This window comes from Salvia hispanica, chromosome 2 (genome assembly GCF_029641045.1).
Source record: "Salvia hispanica isolate PSC_SH4W2 chromosome 2, Shi_PSC_v1, whole genome shotgun sequence".
Taxonomy (NCBI): Eukaryota; Viridiplantae; Streptophyta; class Magnoliopsida; order Lamiales; family Lamiaceae; genus Salvia; species Salvia hispanica.
In genome coordinates, this window is record NC_142693.1 from 40,292,626 (window position 1) to 40,314,171 (window position 21,546).

At 38.4% G+C, this 21,546-nt stretch overlaps 4 protein-coding genes and 1 pseudogene across 4 annotated transcripts; 3 read left to right on the forward strand and 2 right to left on the reverse strand.

Moving 5' to 3' along the window:
• Positions 1 to 1,532: 1,532 nt before the first annotated feature.
• On the reverse strand, positions 1,533 to 2,879 carry LOC148932400 (NAD(P)-binding Rossmann-fold superfamily protein). The gene has a single exon (XM_089063596.1). The coding sequence runs from the start codon at positions 2,813 to 2,815 to the stop codon at positions 1,697 to 1,699; it is 1,119 nt and encodes a 372-aa protein (XP_088919722.1). The 5' UTR covers positions 2,816 to 2,879; the 3' UTR covers positions 1,533 to 1,696.
• Positions 2,880 to 8,139: 5,260 nt separating this feature from the next.
• MIK (pfkB-like carbohydrate kinase family protein) lies at positions 8,140 to 10,605 on the forward strand. Its single transcript, XM_048100818.2, has 2 exons — positions 8,140 to 9,243; positions 9,852 to 10,605. Exons 1-2 carry the CDS (start codon positions 8,404 to 8,406, stop codon positions 10,125 to 10,127), a joined length of 1,116 nt encoding a protein of 371 aa, XP_047956775.1. The 5' UTR covers positions 8,140 to 8,403; the 3' UTR covers positions 10,128 to 10,605.
• A 2,127-nt stretch (positions 10,606 to 12,732) lies between these two features.
• Positions 12,733 to 17,000, forward strand: LOC125201381 (smr (Small MutS Related) domain-containing protein). Its single transcript, XM_048099467.2, has 11 exons — positions 12,733 to 13,640; positions 13,972 to 13,997; positions 14,149 to 14,238; positions 14,463 to 14,545; positions 15,105 to 15,334; positions 15,533 to 15,609; positions 15,693 to 15,749; positions 16,109 to 16,176; positions 16,253 to 16,359; positions 16,462 to 16,532; positions 16,623 to 17,000. Exons 1-11 carry the CDS (start codon positions 13,118 to 13,120, stop codon positions 16,749 to 16,751), a joined length of 1,461 nt encoding a protein of 486 aa, XP_047955424.1. The 5' UTR covers positions 12,733 to 13,117; the 3' UTR covers positions 16,752 to 17,000.
• Positions 17,001 to 17,812: 812 nt separating this feature from the next.
• Positions 17,813 to 18,329, forward strand: LOC125200612 (protein EARLY FLOWERING 4 pseudogene; annotated as a pseudogene).
• A 272-nt stretch (positions 18,330 to 18,601) lies between these two features.
• On the reverse strand, positions 18,602 to 21,252 carry ROC7 (rotamase CYP 7). The gene is made up of 7 exons (XM_048090293.2): positions 21,127 to 21,252; positions 20,815 to 20,893; positions 19,907 to 19,954; positions 19,796 to 19,819; positions 19,357 to 19,539; positions 19,189 to 19,264; positions 18,602 to 18,881 (listed from the first exon to the last, which is right to left on the reverse strand). The coding sequence occupies exons 1-7, from the start codon at positions 21,193 to 21,195 to the stop codon at positions 18,743 to 18,745; spliced, it is 618 nt and encodes a 205-aa protein (XP_047946250.1). The 5' UTR covers positions 21,196 to 21,252; the 3' UTR covers positions 18,602 to 18,742.
• Positions 21,253 to 21,546: the final 294 nt, after the last annotated feature.

Genomic DNA, 21,546 nt, shown 5'->3' on the forward strand with positions numbered 1-21,546 from the left:
AAACTCGTTAAAACAAGTGGTGCAAATGAAAATGAAACTAAAATCGCGTATATATAGGTTTTCAAAAAAAAATTTAAAAAAAAAACGAAAATTGGCGCTGGCTGATCGCACGCCACAATAGCGGCCAGCGCCCTCAAATCGGCTAGCCCACGCCGATTTTCTGGCAGATTCTCGGCTAGCCGATTGCAATAGTTTGCCTAGCCGATCGACTAGCAACGCGAATTGGCTAGCCGCTATTGTGGATGCTCTTATCAACTACCTTTCTGGGAGAGTTAGTAAAACGTAAATAGGATCTTTAATTGTACTATATGATTGAGTATGTGGTTTCAGCATAAGATGATAAGATGAAATCAAATCTCTTGTTTCTCCTCTTTAGTGTGTGTGTTTGTAATTCTGACGCTTGCTGCAACAAATGTGTTTGTTTTCTTTTATTAAACCTGCCGAAAATATGTAGCAGAAGCCAAATTAAAAATAATACTATGATCACATTCTACTTTTATCTTAATTCTTGGGATCCAACATTATAAATAAGAAAAAATTAATGTTTTATACATGAATTTATTTATGCTTTTATATGTGGTTGATTGACGTCTTAGTTATTTGTATATACTTAGTTCGAGGGGTGATCAATTGCTAACTTTCTTAAGTTGCTAGCTTGATAACTCATAAAAATGTCAACATATAATTTTGTTGAACTTCAATATAATATGTTGATACTATATGTGTTGACATTTTGATGTCACCGTATTATCATTTTTAATACACTGTATTGATGAATTAGCAGATTTAGCAACTTAAATAGTTAGCAATATAACGCATCCCGACTTAATTTAGAATAATAAATTAACGTTCGTTTTACTCATTTACAGTCGGTTTCTCAGCTTTTGCTTGCATTCGAATTATAAGCCATCCCATATTTAAAGTGCAATAATACATATATCCCCTGTATAAACTCAATTCCGTGTTAAGAATAATATATTCTTAGAAGGAATAATGTATTTAATTAATCAAAGTAATACACGCCATTTGTAAATGGTCCATTGCTGCTTAGAAAATGTAATTATTAAATTTAATTATTAGGTTATATTTTAATGATTTTGTTGCGGTATTACATGTGTTCCAATTCTCAATACTTCTATTTGAAATAATTTAATACTATTAACAATATTCGTAATTGACTCCTAGACGAGATTAGCGGAAGATGAGAACCACTATCTCAAAGCACGAGGCTTTGCTTGTTAGTTTCATGAATTAAGATTGGCAAAAACTCTACTTGTCACTATTACATTCAACTTTAACTCTTATTCACACAATCCTCAACCTTTGTCGTATTATTATATGTGTAATGTAGTCCAAATATACAAATCCCAAAGTTTGTTAATCTAACAGAAACGAATATATAATCCAAAGAAAAAAGAAACGAATATTTGAGGATTTAAGTAACCCAATAAAAAACATGAAGTTCAACACAAATTGCGTATGCTTTTTATTAGGAATCAATCTAGGTCAATCACACATGATTGGATCATATATAGTCAACCGAATAAGAATTATTTTATTATATACAATAAAATGATAAATACAAATATATTCCACTACATAATATCAATAACAAATATCAAGATGCCCAAATCAAATTAGTGGTGTAGCACAAATTTATCATTACACCTCTAATTTAATTTGATAGACTCATCGATCATGGAATTAACTTATCTTTCCTCATCACATCAATCCAATAAACCATCGAATCCAAAACATGGTACCTGCTCTTGAATCCAATCAAATCAATCTTGCTGCGGCTGCACAACATCTTGAATGGGCATCGAAACATCTGATCCAAGAAATCCCAATTTGCCAAATCACTCATCTCAGTCTCCACAAGCCCCTCTTTTGCAACAATTTCCTTCCAAACTCCCTCCATACCCTCCATAGCTAGGGAATACACGAAATCTCCCGAAAACGTGCACTTTTCGGGAGTTTCAATCCCTAACTTTGCCCCGATACCGGGCCAGATTTCCTTCCAAGTATAGTATTCACCGTTTATCGCGTTATAAGCCCGGCCCTCCGTGCCCTGCTCGTGGCGGGTAGCAGCGAACACGTGCTGATCCGCCACGAGTCGGGCGTCGGAGGCGTCGATGCACATCTCCTCCCAACACATCTTGGTGCCTCCAAACACAAAAGGAAGGTTCAAATACTTACATATTGTCCCATAAACACAAATTGTACCCATTAAATTATAGTAAGCTCTTCTAGAGCTACCAATAATGAACCCTGGCCTATGAATAGACCAATCCACTTTATACAAGGGCAACATTTCTTGCAACAAATCCTCAAGCCCATAATAAAAATTATGGCCTATATTCACCCTTGGAGAATCCTCATTGTAGCAACCAACTTCTCCTCCCAACAACCCTTGTAGGGAGATGTAATGTTTCGCCCCTGTCTGGAGCGAAACGTGCCTAAGGCGCCCCGCCTTTGGGAGGAGGGCGACGAGGGCATTAGCCATCATCGCCCTATTCTGCTCATAGCACTCAGGGCTATCCAGCGAGAACATGCTGGCCCACGTGACCCAAAAAATGTGGGTCACGTCATTTATTAGAGACAATTTGTCTCGAGCCTCGTGAGAGTCTAAGAGGTCGCACGACACGAATTGGTATCTCCGATGGGTGGTGATGGTGGCCATCGAGATGTCGGGTCGACGGGCGACTCCGTACACCTTCCAGCCACGCAAAAGCAGAGTTGTTGCTAGCTCCTTCCCCACCAGCCCTGTGACTCCAAAGATGATTGCTACATTAGCAATAGATTTGGCAGCCATTTTTTGTTTCTATTGTTTTTGGCTAATTATAATAAGAGAAGCCAACTAAGGTGCATATATACTAGTCCTATAACATTAGGCATTAATGGTAGCTTCAAAAAAGGTGCAAGTGCCTTAATTATATAAAGATATTCAACAATCAAACTCCTTGTTTATAGGAAAGATTTGTGGCTTTGGCCTTAAGAAATTGCAAAAAGACTAGTTGTAGATGGGTAGGACTATTCAATACATTCGGCGCGGGTATTATAAAAATAAAGTAGACCGTGCTACTATATACAACGATACATCTTATTTTCTATATTATTCACTAGTTTTGATCTTTAAAGAGATTGTTATGAAATTGCATTCCTATAAAAAGTAATTTTTCCAATATCCATAATCAGCAAATCAAGCCCATGTCTAATTTTGTTTTCAGAAAATGAAATAAGACATTAATTATGAAGCAAAGTTTTACGGACAAAACCGGAAAACTCATCCCAAAAGACTATTACGTTAGAAGGGAGACAATTTAGTCTATAAACCACACACCGATTGCTCTTACAACAATCAACCCCTCTTAAAGGCCAACGTCCTCGTTGGTCACGGCTGGTTCTTTACTAGACCACCACTCCAAGTTATCGATGGCTACGAGCATGTTAGTCACGACGAGTTCTTTGCTCGGCCATACTCCATGGGCTACCACTCCAAGTCGGCCCCTAACATACTTGTTGGTCATGGCGAGTTCTTTGCCTGGCCACAATTCCGAACCGTTAGGGCTCTCAATGAAAGCACCAATGTTACAGACTAAACGAGAGAACCCATCCCAAAAAACTAGTCTGTTAGGAGAGAAAGACCATTTAATCTATAAACCATACACCGATTGTTTTTACGGCCGATGTGAGACATTGAGTCCGTAACATGAAGTCTTAATTTGGAAAAAAAGGAACGGATTTGGGAGTGGGCTAGTCAAATGAAATCAAGTTGGCGACTGGGAAGCAACTACTTGCTTGATAACTGGAATATTAGCCGTCATCTTGTTGGCATTCTTCCACTTTTTTAGACCAAATTTTCTTCTCTCTATATATATCTTTGTAAATGCCACATGGTGATAATTGAATAAGGAGTAAGGACAGCCTTGCGATCATGTTAGCTCATTAAAGCATCAATTCAATTCCACTAGTCCTAAAACTATTAGTATCAATGTTTTTTAATTGATAATTGCTGCTAATTGTATCGTCTATTACCTGCAAAGAGGTGGTTCAAATTTTAAGTGTGGATGCTTCAAGTCAATTATGTAAATTAGCATTTTTAGTTTACGTAAGTGAAGATGTCAGCAATCATACATTTTATTCTCAGCAGTTACAACACAAAACTTAAAACCTACTATGTATATATCCAGTGCAAACATGCTACCTCTAATTAATTATGTACCTAAGGGTTAGATGTGTTGGTTGAGTTATTCTTGGAAAAAAGGTATGGTGAAATGATGAGATGTAATCAACCAATTCTTTTGATTAAATATTTCATTTGGGAACAATTATCGATTTTTGAATGCATTGGTATATAGAGTTTTGATATTAAAAAAAAAAAAAAAAACATCAATCTTAATACAAAAACGCAAAACCTAACCTATAAAGGTTATTTTTAAGTTATTTTAAGTTTATTTTTAGGTTATTATATTAAGGATGACCTAAAATGCTCTTAGCATGACCTTAAACTCGAATTTTTTAAAATTCTTTCTGTCCCAATAAAGTTGAGTTGTATTTTTTTAAAATGTCCCAACTAAGTTGAATCATTTCATTTTTTTAATAAAAAAACAAAATATCTAACGCCTCTTACTTTATTCCATCATCTACTTTACTCTCTATTTATCTCTCCTGTTTTATACATTTCTCCTACTTTTCAACACAATTTTTTAATCTTCGTACCCAAAAGTTTTAACTCAACTTAATTAGTTGGGACAGCGAGAGTATGATCTAAAACTGCTTAATGACCCTTCGTATTTTTGGTTCATTATTGACCATTAAATTGATAAATCCTATGGTCAGGATTTAGTCTGGATAAATTGACAAATCTTATGATCAGGATTTAGTCTAAATTTTCTATAGAGGTACATTTTTGTGTTGATCATTTTTCTAGGCATATATCCATGTATATTATCGAAGTGCATGTGTCCGTTGTTTAATTAACACCTGTAAAGATAATCTGGTGATACATAGAGCTCTTAAAAAAAAATTAATAATATTGATGAATGATTTTTTTTTGTTTATCACCATAGTGAATATTTTATGCTTTTGTGAAACACTTAATTTTAATGCATACTTTTTGTAGATGGAGTGGGTGTTCGAGGCCCATATTTGAAACCTACGTCTTAAGTGATAATAAGGCCCAATTCACGAAGGCCTTAGTTTCCAAGTTGAAAACTAACCGGAATAAGAAGTAGAAACAAAGCCCACAAGTGTAATAATTTTCTAATTAATTTACATGAGTATTAGTATTTAAAAACATTTAAAGCAACCCTTATTTTCAACAAAAAAATATTTAGAACATTTATTTATAATTGTACAAACTCGAACTTCTTAAATTTGGTATGTACATTCATATATACTTTAATTATGAGTCCCCAATTCTTAAATAAAAAATTAGAATTGGAATTTAGATAGAAAAGTTGCATAGATCAGGAGTGTGCTTCCTTAGAGCATCACCGGTGGCAGACTTCCCACTAGAACTTTCCATCCCACTCCACAATGTAGGACTTCCACTAGAACTTCCACTAGGACTTCCTGCAATAAAATAAATTCACAATTACTCAATTTACGGAATTAAAATTTACGGAATTAAAATGTCGATACGGAATACGGAAAAATTCAAATACTTCATTAAAAAAATTACATAATACTTAAAAAAACATAATTAAGTTAAAAATTACATAATCATAAAAGGTCGAGAAATACAACCCTCGGCTCTCACTCCTCCTCGTCCTCGTCCTCGTCCTCGTCCCCGTCGCTCGTGCCGCTGCCGCCTCCGACGTCCCCGCCCCCAATCTCGACGCCATAATCATCAATGGGTGGCATACCTAAATCGCGCTGACATGCGTCGATCACATCCTTGCACATCCTTTTGTACGCAGAATCGTGCGTGCTATACCACCTATGCATGTTCTGACTCAGGGTCTTCGTTAGCTGCGCGCGGGCAAGACGGTCATACTCATCTGGGGCTTCAGGGGCCTCCGATTCGACCTCGAAGGACCCGCTGCGGCTGCCGCTTCCCCTCGTCATCCGCTGCGCAGCCTTTTGCCCCATTGGGCGACGACGACGGCGAGAGTCTGATCGTGGTAGCGGGGACACTTCCTCGGCTTCGGGGAGCTCATGCGAACCAGCACTGCTGATGTACTCACCGGAAGAGTTGATCTTCGTCCGCTTCCAGCCCGAGTCGATACCCGCACAAAACTTTTGCGAACTCCTGACCACGAGAAAAGCCTCCCATTGGTCAAACTCTTTGAACTTCAATTCTTTGTCGGGGTACTGGGACAAGGCTCGGTTCTTCACATCCTCCTCAGACATGCCGCTGGTTGCCATGCGCATGTTGTTTTGGTAGAGGCCGGCAAAACGACTGAGCTTAGGCCTCAACCGATCCCACTGTTTCCGGCGTTGCTCGGGACTACGAGGCTTCGCCCCAGCCGGTTTGCGTGTCAGGTAGGCGTCACTAATGCGATGCCACAATCGGTCAATATACTAGTTCGCCCCGACATAGGGATCCTCGACTACACCGACCTAGGACTTCGCAAGCGCGACGTTTTCCCACACGGTCCAGATCGACCTCTTCTCCCGCTCCTCCTCACCCTCCACCTCCTCTGCCCCCGTTTGCGAGGAAGAGCTCGGGGCTTTCCCGTTGCCCTTGCCCCTACCCCTGCCCCTGGCCTTGCCCTTGCCTTTGGCCCTGCCCCTTGCAGCAGGCTCCGCCTCACCGGGAGTCTCACGGATCGGCGATAGCCCCAACTCCTCAAAAGAGAAAGCCTCGATGTCGGCGTTCTGAGTCTCCGGAACAGTACTAGGGGAATCATCGGATAACAAATCTATTATGGGCGATAGACAGATTTCATAGGTGTCTGAGGGCTCCTGTGCTGCATCGTCCCACCCATCCCCGCCATATTTGGCGTCATACTCCCCATCCTCGAGGCCCTGGGCACCATCCCACCCACCCCTGCCATATTTGGCGTCATACCGCCCATCCCCGCTGCCCCAGGCATCATCCCACCCATCTGACTCATCCAATTGTACATATTGTGGAACATTTGGGGAGTAATCCCCGCCATCCCTGCCATTTTGGGATTCATCCCCGCATTAAAGTTTCCCTCCGTTTCAGCGGGAAACATGGGTGTGTTTGATCCGCTCGTGGTGGGAGAGTTCCTATTATACTCCATTTATAGTAGAAATGAAACTTGTAGATGAGAGAGAGAAACTTGTCAACACAAGTGGTGTGAATGAAATGAAGTTCAACGAGCCGTATTTATAGAGTTTTAAAATTAAAAAATAAAAAATTAAATTTTAACTTGGACGTCCTACCGTGACGTCCGACTGACGCCACAATGGCGGACGTCCGGTCGGACGTCGCAAGGATATCCGTGAATATCCGACTTCTTCACGGGACGTCCATGTCCGACCTAAACTTTCACTATGGCGGGCGTCCGATCGGACTTCAGTGGCGTCCGGTCCGCCGGTGGAGATGCTTTTAATTTGATTTTTTCACCACATTCTAAACATTAATATTTTAAAGTCGAAATCGAACTACGACATGCAGAGAATGGGGACACGTGGGGAACTGCTATATTTATCAAAAAATGAATAAAATTAATTAGAGTTTGTCTTCCAGCACGTGTGAGAGTGACTAAGCTCATTTTGTCGTATTTCCGTTTACAATATCAACGTCCGTCTATTTTCACAGCGATAAATTAATTTGCATAGTGTTGGTGAGTTGGTAGAGTAATTAAAAATAACAATAAAAAAATGAAAATGAATTTTTATTTAAATATATTTATTTATTAGGCCAAATTGTAAAATTAAATATACATTATATACAAGTTAACTTCCATTAGAACGTTGTTAAAGAAATGAAGTACACATAACATTACTTTTTATTCATACTCGGAATAAAATAGTAATCTCCCTAATACAATACCATCTTGCGGAATAAAATAATCCAACTCACTAATAAATAGTAACTTACCGTAAGTATAAACCAAAATAATTAAATATAAAAGGTTTAATTATACTTATTTGGGTAATGAGTAAAAATTAAATTGATGCTTTGAATTAGACGAACGAGTTCATGAATTTCAAAATACGGGATTTGGTGAAGAGCATATATTCGACAATAGAGAACAAATCGGGCAATCAAAAAAACAGAATCATAGATTTTCAAATGTTCGCTCAATCTCCAATTCAATTGCAGATATTAGCTTGAATTCAAAGCATCAAATCAAACCCTATCCCGACTCCTCCACGCGTTGCCACCAATCGCCCCTCCCATTTTTGTCCCCTTCCCTTTCTCTGCATTTCAATGGCGTTTCCCATTCACTAACGCCTCCAATTTTCTAATTCCCCCAAAAAATGATCGAAAATCGCTGCCCTAATTCCTGCCTCGTCGTCGGCAACTACTGCCACGACGTCCTACTCAAGGATGGCGTCGTCCTCGCCGAGTCTCTCGGCGGCGCCGCCGCCTTCATCTCCGCCGTCCTCGACGGTGCCGCCGTCTCCTCCACCTTCGTCTCCAAAGTCGGCTCCGATTTCGCCTACTCCGTCGCGCGGCCCCCCTCCGTCTCCCTCTCTTCCAAAACGACAGCGTTCCACGCGCATTTCTCCTCGCAGGTGCAGCGGCACGATCGGGTGTTGAAGCGGGTGGAATCGTGCGCCCCGATCACCCCCTCGGACCTCCCGGCCTCGCGGCGGTTCGAGTTCGGGATGGCCGTCGGCGTCGGCGGGGAAATTCTGCCGGAGACGCTCGAGAGGATGCTCGACATCTGCGACACCGTGTTCGTCGACGTCCAAGCCCTAATTCGTGCGTTCGATCCCGACGACGGGACGGTGAGCCTCGTGCATCTTAGGGATTCCGGATTCGGCCACCTGGTGCCGCGGATCGGGTTCCTGAAGGCGTCGTCGGACGAGGCGCCGTACGTCGGCGTGGAGGCGGCGAGGAAGGAGTGCTGCGTGGTGGTGACGAGTGGGGAGGAAGGGTGCACGGTTTATTACCGGAATGCGGAGCAGCGGATTGCCCCCTTTCCTACCGTGCAGGTCGATCCGACGGGGGCTGGAGATAGCTTCCTCGGCGGATTGGTGGCGGGGTTGGTCCAGGGGCTGCCCGTGCCCGATGCCGCCCTGTTGGGGAACTTCTTCGGCTCCCTCACCGTCGGGCAGCTCGGGTTGCCCAAATTTGATTCTAGGGTTTTGCAGGTTCGTCTGTAAAATCAATCTCTCTCTCTCTAATTGTTTTTACTATGATCAATTAGGTCTCGATTTTCTCTCTAATTTAGCTGTTGAGTTGATTGCATGCTTTCATAATTGTATGATTTGAGATTGTTGAAGTGCTGATAATTCTGGCTGTCAACTGCCTGAGAAAATTATCAATTGCATGTTTCCTTAATTTGTTTGAAACTCTGTAGGCTGTAGCAGAGGATTTGTTATTCCTCTATAATTAAGCAGATAATTACCTCAGTAGCAGTGTCAGTTTCTTTTATCAAAACCTGTGATAATTGTTAATTGAACTCTTTAACATTTCTGCTTCTCAAATCATATGGATTTGAGGAATTGGTATGTATACTCATTTGCCTGTTCTTGGTCTTCAATTTTGTGGATTTGGATTTTTGTTACTTCATGTAGTTGGGTTAAGAATAAAATTCTTGCCCTAAGTAGCACAAAATATGAATCATTGGAAGATTCAATAAGCTTATGTTACTATTATGCTTGTATTGCTACTTGAACTTTTCTTTTGCTGATTGTTGCTGTACTCTGCAATTTCCTTTCTTTTGCTGATTGTTGCTGTACTCTGCAATTTCCTTCAGGCAGTCAAGGATGAGCTCCAACGAAGGAGGTTGAAAATGCTTGGCAACGAGAGGCTAAACGGAGAACTGGTGTTCGTGAAGCCTAATGATCACGAGGACTTCCATATGGCGCTTGTTAGAGCCAAGATAATAGCCTCTCTTCCAGTCCGAGACTGCCAACAAGATTCGCCTAGACTTGTTGAAAATCACACCCATGTCTCCTCCAACGGGCAGCCAAAGCTTTTGTCCAGCCATGCTTGTGAGGAACCGATCATGTCAGCTAACCGGATACCTTGACGAATCTATGCAGCGTCCACCCACCACCACCAATCGGGCAAAGGATCAATAAAGGGGGAAGCAAAAAGATTTGAAAAATAAAAGAGGCGATGACACTGGCGAAGATTGTTCCGACTCCAAGCACACTTTAATCTTATAATCGTAGATGTTTCTTGAGTTGGTAGAGCGGCAGTATCTTCGTGCTGCCCTAGCCACCACGCAGTCGGAGGACGAAGAAGAAAGATGCAAGAGTGTGAAGGTTTTGGTAGGGCAAAAGATGTAGGCATGTAGTACATTTAATGGTCTTCGAAAAATGTAAATTGTCTATGTGGTTTTCTATTTTCGCCTTATTTATTTCTTCATATACTACTCCCTCCGTCCCACTTAAGATGACACACTTTACTTTTTAGTTTGTATGTACCAACTAAGATTGCACATTTCTATTTTTGATAACTTTCTCTTTCCAATTAATACATTCAACCACTTTTTTTTCTTTCTATTTAAATAGTTAACTCTCTTTCTCTCTCCATCTAATACTTCCACAGTCCACACACATATTCTCTTTCCAATTAACCACTTTAACCAATAACTTCTAAAATTTCGTACCGACTAAAAAATATGTCATATTAGTCGGGACGGAGGTAGTATATTATTTTCACAAACATAAAACAAGCTTATTTTAGTAAAACAAGTTAATTTAGTTCGAGAGTTTTAAGATAATTCAAATCAAGAAGTGGCTTATAATTTGGGTTATATTCCAATAGGAATACAGTGAATGATATCGATGGGAGAGATTGAATATTATAAATTGAGTTGAAATTTCAGTTTATTTGTGGGTGATTATTAATTGAGTTGATTTTATTACAATATTTGAAATTTAATTTTATTTAAACTTTAAATATAGTACTTATATTTTTTTTATTTGAATATTTAAAATTTATAAATTTTATCTTCAATTTTTTTATTGTATTAGTTTAATTCAAGTTATTTCAACTTATGAAATTTACGTCAATATTTTTATTCGTATCAATTTAATCAATTTTATAAATAATTATATCTAAAAACTAAAAAACAATATAAAAAGTTAATATTATTGTGTGTACTCCAACGTAATTTTGGCAAAAAAAAAAGGTAAGTAGTAATAGTTGGATACGTCATGTAACAATTTCAACCTTGGAGTGAAATTTCATAATATAAATGGTTATATATTAAAAAATTACAGTATGATATAACTGATGATTTAAAAAGATTAAGATAGATATTTTTGGTAAATCGAAAAAGTTGTGATATACTACTCCACATGGTAAAAGTAAGAGTTAAAACTGATAAATATTAAAGGCTAGTTACCTTTTGTTAATTAAATTTTTTCATAAATTCAATATAAATCCAATTTATATAACGGTATAGGGAATTTGAGGATTGATAGGAAAACTAATTTGATTGGGAAACTGCCTAACAAACTCCATAAACACCAGTCGCGTGTAGTAGAAATATTATTTGGCCCTTTCAAGAAAAAGTTCCGATTGGAATTTGATGATATTTATCAGGTATGTCTTCAAATCAGCAAGGTCTACTTCTCTATGTTTCGATAATTTATTTGAGCACATACTGAACATAAAATTTAGGTGCTAATCAGATCTACAGAGAGAAAAGATGTTATATGATCCAGAGATTATGTCATTGCAAAAATTCTAGTACTCCGTAGTCCGTATTCAATATAAAGTTTAGGTGCTAATCAGATTTACTCATTTACAGAAAGAAAAATCGATTTATGATCCAAATTCTATTTAATACAGTAAGTAATTATATGTCATTACTAGTAGTAGAACTATTGAGTAATGACATTTTAACATTTTATTCCTGATAATTTTCTTCTAAGTTTGAAACAGAAAATCCTAATTGCTAAACAATATTAATAGTATTAAAAAAAGGGGTAATTGCTTTTAAAATCACCAACTTTCCATGAATTCCGGTTTTTCCCACGAACTTTAAAAAGTTCGTGTAATGCCACGAACTTTATTGTTGGTTGCTATTTTCCCATGTCAAGTTTTCCGGTCTGATTCAAACTGTTCGTTTCCTATTAAGACAATGTCCAAATTCTTTTATCTTACTATCGTTATCTTTGTCTTTGAAATAGCTTCGTGTCGGTACCTTGTACGCCTCAATCGGAACTCGGATCAAGAAGTTATGGCCATTATGATAGTACAAGGTCGCACAAAGGTCGCAGCCTTCATCAAATGGCCATAACTTCTTCATCCGAGTTCCGATTGAGGCGTACAAAGTACCCACGGGAAGCTATTTCAAAGACGAAAATAACGATAGTAAGATAAAAGAATTTGGACATTGTCTTAATAGGAAACGAACAGTATGAATCAGACCGGAAAACCTGACATGGGAAAATAGCAACTGACAATAAAGTTCATGACATTACACGAACTTTTTAAAGTTCGTGGGAAAAACCAGAATTCATGAAAAGTTGGTGACTTTAAAAGCAGTCATCCCTTAAAAAAATGAATATAAGCATGGGCAAAATTGGAAGTATGAAATTCAATTTGAGTCCACACATCACATCTTTACCCTAATTTTTAGGCGCATCTTTGGGCCAAAAAACAACCTTTTAATATTCTCTTCTGGAAAATATTTTTAAAATCGCCCCCCTTTTTGCTACCGTTTTTGACCCCTAATTTTTCAAATTAGGGATTTCATCATCGATCCTTTTCGCAATTTCGTGTTTATCTTCCTTTTATCTCATCGAGATTCTCTGTTTCCTCAAATATAGCGCGTAAATTATCGTGCTATGATTGGATCAAACGTCCCAATTTCTGCTTTCCTCCTTTTTGGACGTTGACCTAATTCCATTCCTTCCTTCCTTCTGCCTTCTAAGGGGTTTTGCCGTTTGCTTTTGTAATCGTACCGTAAAAATGTGAAACGGCACCTCTGTTGTGAAGGGATCATGATTTTGTAGATAGTTTGTGTGTATATGTAGGGTTATATATCTATATTTCTGGAAGATGACAAGTAGGAAGAAGAAATCGAGAGCCGCTAGGAATGGAAATGCTGAAACTCATGCTAAAAGATCTGGAGAAAATGGGCAGAAATCCGTGAAAAATGCGGTGGAAGCGTTTGCTTCGATGTCTTTGCGGGAAGCTCCGATTAGGGCTGCAGAGATCCCTGAAAAAGCTGCAGTGATGGAGGATCAGAGCACCACGTGTTCGAGCTCTAACGGGAGCTATGAAATGGGCTCGTGCTCGAGCTCGAGCTCGAATGCTTCCGATATGTTTGGTTTGGGGAATGGTTTCCGTGAAGAGGAGCTTAAGCAGAAGAGTAGGCCTAAGATGAAGAGAGTTGTTGCTACTGCTGGAACTGTGTCGAATATGCTGGGGAAGGACTATGTTAGGTCTGTGCCTAAAAGGGAGGCTTGGAAAAGTAACGGTTTTCTCGATGAGAATTGGAGCAAGGAGGCTGAGCAGTTCCTCTGCTCGATGCTTGGAGATGACTGTGAATTAAGCCTGGCTGTAGTTAGCGATGTATTGTGTGAGTTGTTTGTGATCATGTGTCAACACTTTCCTTTTTGCTATTTGTTGTTTTTTGTTCCTAATTTGGAGGATTGGTTTGGGGTTGGATTTAGGTAATTATATGAAGTATCTTTGATTTTAAGAGGAGGATGTGATGCCATGAGATGTACTATTTTTTTTTTTTTTGTCTAGGAAATGTTGAATGTGGAAGAATAGAAGAGGATGACACTTGAATTTGAATAGAAATAGATTCTTTTGGGGGAATAAGGATTGTAGGTTGTACTTAAGTGAGTATGTGTTTTGGATAGTTCTAGATTCTTTGTATCCTAAACTGATCTATACTTTTGCAGGTCAGTGCGGATATGACCTAGATAAGGTGAATGACACTAGTTCTCTTTCTTTCTTTGCCTAAAACTTTTGTTTTTTGAAATAACTATGCTATGTGTCTTTTCCTTTTGAAGTATCGGGGTAGTAGCTAAACTCCAAGTTCATTTCATATCTGGGTTTTTATGCCTTATATTTGTCAGGCTTTGGACACGTTGCTTGAATTGTCAGCTTCCTCAAATGAGCAACCCGCTGGCTATTTCGAGTCTACTAGCAGTGAATCAAGTGAAAATGTATGCTAAAATGATTGCCTTTTATCTTTTACAGTCTACGTTAGGATTCACTCATCTTCTGTTGAGCATGCTCATGTACTTTGCTAGTAGGTAGTAACATAATAATGCAATGACAATTTACATTAGGTCGAAACGGTATAGAATATGACAACAACTGAGGTGTATTACTTAGTGTTGGAATTGGATGAAATAATAAAATGTTATAATTGACTGTTGCGTTGCAGGTAATTGATGGAACATCTGACTCAACTTATCGTTCAGCATTTGTTGAACCTGACAATGTGTGGCTTTCAGGAGACCTGTTCTGGTAATGAGTTGTTCTGTTTCTTCATGATCAATGTCTTACTATACTTCCAAGTTGAATGGTTTTATTAGTTTCATTTGTTCGACCGGAACTTCGGAGTGCAGAGTTCATAGACTAAAAGTGTTAACCATTCTCTATAAGAAAAACAAATTCATAATCATTCTACTTCCTCAAATTCTTAATTTATCATGGGTCAAATTTTACTTTTGAGTAATTTCTGTGTTCAATGATATCTCTTGAATAAGTTCATTGTTTACTTTCGTTTACCATCTGATTCTGAGACACATTTTCCTGTAAATGACCCATGGATCAATTTACAAGGGAACATATTGTGTTTCAGAGGGTTGTCCATCAAGGAAAATCCTGCATTGGAGATAATTGAAGAGCACTATATATTGTGAGAATGGAAAACATGCAAAAGTTGTATGTTCTCAAATCTCAAGTGATGGAAACGCATTATACTATTAAGATACTTACTAGTTTCAGCATGTTGAAGTTGATCTCCTTATTGGATGCTTGGATTGTGGATGCTTAACTGGATCGCTCATTTTTATTGCCTCAGGGATAATCCAAAATTTCCTCAATCCAGTGGGTCCCGCCGCAAATCAGAGAAAGTAGTCTCGGAGGCAGAACTTCCTCAGAAGGTGTTGCAATCCTTGTTTAATATGCCCACGCCGAAGGAAGCCGAACAAGAACCAAACAAAATGAACTGGAGAAATATTGTTAAGAAAATGGTATCCCTTGGTCAAGGATCTAATGATGAAAATGAACAACAGCAGCAGCATATCCATGGTACTGATAGAAATGTTTACTGGTGGGATTCTCTTGTAAATGTTTTTGGTGAATGCTGATGATTTTTGTTCTCTGCTGCATCACTTTTACTTGTTCCTTGTGTGTTCTCTTGTCACTCGCCCCTAATTTATAAGCTCTTACGAGAAATTTTATGTTATTTCTAACCCAAACTTAAATTAACTTCTCTCAAACTTGTAGCTCAAGGAGACGAATATCATGTGCTCAGGGAAACTGCGCATGAGCACTGGGATTCAATGAAATCATACTATCAAAAGGTCATGACTGCTGTTTCTTTACATGGCTGTAATTGGTTTTCAAATTAGATCCCTTAAATCTGAGAAGGCTTATTATGCTGCAGGCTGTTACAGCATTTTCAAGTGGGGAGAGAGGCTATGCATCTTATCTTTCTGAGCAGGTATTTTACCTTAAGATTAGCTCATATGCTCTCTTCTGGTGTGTGTATACACACTTGCTTAGAAGGGGGCTTGTCTGCGGGGTTGCTATTGATTTATTATTCTATCCAAGAAGCTAACCGACAGTGTATTCCTTCCTTCACATTCGATGTTACCATATCCTCTGAGCAATGGCTTTAAATAGTGCTTTGCCTTCTATAAGCTTTGGATTTAGTTACTGCATGCTATACTCTTCTTTAGATGCCTCTCTGCACATGTATTTACGTGTGTATAACACTCCCTTAGTGTGTGTGTCACCACATATCAGGTTAAATTTTACAGTGCGTAGTAATGCTTACGAGATCTCTATGGATGGATGCAGGGGAAGTTGCAAAACAAGAAGGCTCAAGAGGCAGATGTGAAGGCTAGCCGAGATATATTCGCTGCAAGGTGGGCTTATTGACAGTTGAAGAAAGACTGGTGTTGTTAGTAGATTTGTCCGTTTCACCTATTTCTCGAATTGCAGGAACAAGAACATAGAAAACATGATAACAATCGATCTGCACGGACAACATATTAAGCAAGCAATGAAGGTTCTGAAGCTCCACCTTCTGTTTGGAGCATACGTCCGATGTAGGATTCCACACCACCTCTTCAAACTAAGATTAATTGTCACTTTGGAAATTCTTAGCTTCCAACACTTACTCTTCTTTTCTTTATCATGCAACTCTCCAGCTGTGAAGGTATTCAGGGTTATCACTGGATGTGGCAGCCATGGTGTTGGCAAGTCGAAGCTGAAAACCTCGGTAAGATCGAATCAAGCTTCCAACTTGACATGCATGTTTGAATGTCATCTACAAGGACTCTTTTTTGACCTTGTTCAATCGTGTGCGCAGGTCATTGGTCTTCTGCAGAAAGAGGGTATTAAATGGTCTGAGGAGAACCGCGGAACACTGCTCGTGAGGCTCGAGGGGCAGACGGATTTCAGCTTCCTCGACTCGGGTTCAGGCAGCGACGGTGATTAACCTAGGCAGGTTAGCACCAGTTCTATATTTTGACATTCCTTCCTTGTATCTCTGGAAGAAGTCCTCAAAGAATGTTGATATCTTATGAAGATTTAGGTGTACAATGTTAGAGAAGAGAACTAACTCTGTTCCAGATTAGGTTTTTCTAGTTTGGTTTAATGTGGGCTGCAAATAAACTAATTGTAGCTATTCTGTACAAATTTGTTGATTTGAGGAATATTATTATTCAATCTCTGATTGTTGACTTGAGTGTACTATCTCATGGGGTTTGTGATATTTGGAAAATTTTAATTGTGATGTTTGTGTTAATGCATTACCATTATTCCGTCATTTTGTCATAAAATATTGTAAATTTGCTGTTTATCCCTCGTGACTGCATGAAAAAATTGAACAATTAAAGAATTTGCTAAAGCTATCATTTTTTAGACTGGTTCATGAAAACGAAAATGTCGAATCATGTGGAAATGATTTTTGACATTTTTTAACAAAGCGGAAATGATGGATACCAAAGTATTACACCCACATGTTAAGGTAATCAGTAAATTTCAGTCAATTTCATTTTGTCCTTCACTCTTAATCAGTTTTAATTAAAATAACAATGATATGTCATAATTTCGAAAAGTTTCATAAGCACAATTTATCACCCATTATAAAGTCTGTTTAGTCCATATGAACATTAATTTATTCATTTTATCCATATATAATTAAATTATACTAATATCTTAAAAATTATTAATAGTATCATTAATTTTATAATTTATGTAAAAATGAAGTTCAATTTATGATTTTATTTATGCTTTAAAAAAATAAATTGATGAATAAATTAAACTTTAGTTTCTTATACTAAAACTATAAATTAAAAAAATAAATTGAAGAATAAATTAAACTTTAGTTTCTTATACTAATAGTATAAATTAAAACGAGAATGATATTATAATGTTGTCGTGTTTAATTGTTTATAAATAGTAGGAGAGGATAAGGACTGCAAATAAGAAAAACTGGAGTACTTATTTTGGTAAAAAAGAAAAATGATTATAAAATAAATAACCGCCATGGCTTTTCACCGCCTAATTCAACGGATCCTTAGAATATTTGCTCATACAATGGAACCTCAAAATACCACCAAACCATGAAAGCTCAGTCCCTTGATCCTCCTCCGCAATGAACGACGCCTCCAATTTCCTCATCTCCGCCGCCAGCCACCGATTCTCCGACGACGAAGAAGACGAGGACGACTTGTGCGACGTTGAGACGTGGGAAGCCCTAAGCAAGAGCTTCGGAGAGGTTCAATCGGTGCTCGATCGCAACCGCCGTCTGATTCAGCAGGTCAACGACAACCACCGCTCCAAACTTCCCGATAATCTGGCCAAAAACGTCGCTCTCATATGCGAGATCAATGATAACATGTCGAGAGTCGTCGGCCTCTACTCTGGTCTCTCCGCCACCTTGTCCGCTGCCGTTCGTCGGCGGCGTGAAGGAAATGGAATATTGAAATAATATGTAGTCTATACTCTTTTTTATTGACAAACTTAGTATGGTTGCTGACTGAATTGCGTTGGATGATGATTGTTACAGTTGTGTTGTGTTGGTGAGCTACGATATGGCCTACCCAATTTTTGCAATAATGTCTACATATGATCCAGCTTTGGTTTGTTTTTGACCAACTTTAGTTTTTAAGGAAAAAGGAAGGTCAAATTGATGAATGTTGTGTGGGCAAAGCAATGTTTTTAAAGCTTTTTTTTTTCCTTTTTGGAAAGGGAAAGATTTTTTCTCCAAGTTTTAGTTTTAGAAGAAGAAGAATAGAAAAGTGTGTGCGCTAATGCAGGGATCGGGTTAATTTCATAAATTCATATTAAAAGCTCTTCTATCCAAGATTTATTTTCGAAATGGGAAGGTTTGCCCGATAACTTCAGCATTAAAACTCACAAAATTTCCAAGTTAAAACCATAAAACTTTTGAGTCTTGGTGCATCTAATATGCATAAAAAGTGATCACATTGGGAGTTCACCACTATCGACAATCACCACTTTGCTTTTGGGTGTGCCGCTCTGATTGCCTTCAGCTTCAATCTTGTACACCACATCCATCCCGGATAGCACCTTTCCAAATACGACGTGCCGGCCATCTAACCTGAGACACGGTAACAAGTAACTTGTTGATTTGCAAGAATTGGAACTGGGACTTAGCTTTCAGATCTGATGGGTGTATTGTATTTCGTACTGAATATCCTTGGCAACCGTAAATCCAGGTGGAAATTGTACTCAAATAAAAGCTAATAGTCATTCCAAAGATTTCCAATTGCCAACACAACTTATGAGTACCGGAAGGTTGGGCCAAGCTTAGGTTTGAAAACAAACTCAATGTATTGGGTACTAAAGTGTCCTTGTCAAACAGTATGAGGCGATTGTGAAAAAAACACGGATTATGTATAACTTACCAGCTGGTTGTCACAGTAGTGATGAAGAACTGGGAACCATTAGTGTCAGGGCCAGCGTTTGCCATCGACAGGAGTCCTGTAAAGCACACAGACAATGGCGGTTGTAGGATAACAACGAGTTCAAACTTTCTTCATCAATTAGATTAGCAAAAGAATAGCAATACATACCAGGTCCTGTGTGTTTGATCTTAAAGTTTTCATCAGCAAACTTCTCCCCGTAGATTGATTCTCCACCTCTTCCATCGCCTAGAGTAAAGTCGCCTCCTTGAAGCATGAAGCTGGGTATAATCCTGTGGAATGTACTTCCCTTGTAATGCAGAGGTTTCCCGAGTTTTCCAACCCCCTTCTCACCTGAATTTACACAAAATAAGATTTCCCTCACATGAAGTATTCAGCAACTCACTCAAAAATGGCTTAGAGATAACAGATTCTTTAAGTTTACTCGAGCATAGTCAATAACTTACATGCCTAAGATACTGCACAGTTATGAAGCTATCCAACTAAAATTAAAATCAACAGGGACTCTATGGGTCATCCAGTTGAGACTTGAGATACCGACATCAACATGGCATGCACAAACAAGAAAAAGAAGACAAAAGTGCTGTACCTGTGCACAGAGCTCTAAAATTTTCTGTGAGACAAAATAACCAAAAGTCAGTTATATAGCAAATATTTGAAAAATGCCCAGGGAACATTAATCCCACAAAGCTTATCATACCTGCTGTCTTAGGAACAGTTTTCCCAAAGAGACCCATAGTGATGCGTCCTAAGAACATATGCCTCTCGTATTAGTCAAGGCAACAGTAAACTAATAAATGCAAAAAAAATATATGTATAAACAAATGAGTGTGTGAATCTGAATATAAACTACCCGATATCTACTAGCATACATCATGTATGTGTGGTGCAATGATGAATTGACTTCTAGGGCATGTGGTAGTTTGGTGTATATAATGGTGAATGGATATGATGAATGTGTAAGGGTGCGATGGACATGGTTATGGGGGAATGGTCCCCATACAACAAGAAGAAACTTACTCACATTCCCATTCCCATTCTCATTCTTACGAACTACAGTTGTTTTCTAGTTTCTTTATCACCATCACAGACAGACTTCACTACCAACCTAGACCAAAATCCTAAATACAGTCAAACTCACGTGTTCTCTACTCTTCTACCCCTCCCATAAATCAGACTTCATAGACAAAACTCATGACTTCCTAAGCACCTGTCTTCCTTGGCTATATCTTTTCTAAATCAGAGCATTCTGGTGCTCTTCCTTTCTAGGATTTCTTATGTGGCAGACTCTCTGACTAAGTCCAAATATGCCTACAAAGACCTAGATGCCCAAATAAATCTAGTGTGATGCAGACCACTTCAACTATTCTTTATACAGTCCCTAATTTATGCTGTCTGGTGATTGACATGGACATAATACAGTCGCAATGTTTATGTGGCATGATGGTTTGCAAAACTATGAGATGTAACACTACTCTACAAAATAGATTTGAAAATCCAATGTACATAAATATCATAGAATCAGAGAAAGCCAGTGAACGATGGCTAGCAAAAATAAGAGAGAAAACACTATATCGCAAAATATATTCAAATATCCAATATCCATACCAGCCGGTTTGCCATCAATCTCAACGTCAAAGTAAACCTTATGAGTCACTTCTTTCAATTTTTCCTGAGATTTCTTTGCCTGCAGGAGAAATCAATAAAATTAACAGAACGATAACGAAGAAGACACTGCCACGGATATCTCATAACAGAATATACAATTGTACACACTTATTTAAAAAGAACAAAAGTTTTCCCCCAAATTTAAATTATACTCATAGCAGCAAAAAAAAAAAAGGTCAAAATCGACGATTTCTAAATAAAATCAGTTACAGACTGAAAAGGAATAAAATTTAAAAAAATTTGAAGAATAACCTGTGCAAGAGAGAAGCTGAGACAAATTAGCAAAGTGAAGAGGAGATGTAGTCTATGATTTGCCGCCATTTCTGTTGTGATCGAGGGTTTCCTTCAGCTTCAGTTACTCAGCTGAGAAGTGAGAACTGGTGATTTTAAATTAAAATGTTAGCGTCATAAGATGGGCTTTCTTCCAATGGCGTAACGACACGTCTGCTCATTAGTGTCCTAATTTTTGTGTATAATTCAATGTTTACCCGTAAATTAATTATTTTATGATTAATACTCCTATTTTTATCAACTCTAATGATTAATTACCCCTAAATTAATAAGTTTTGTGTCCGAGTTAATGTACCTCTCACCTAAATTTTGGATATATCAACTCTAATTATTACTCCATTCGTCCCACAATGAGAATCTTATTTCATTTTTACCATAAAT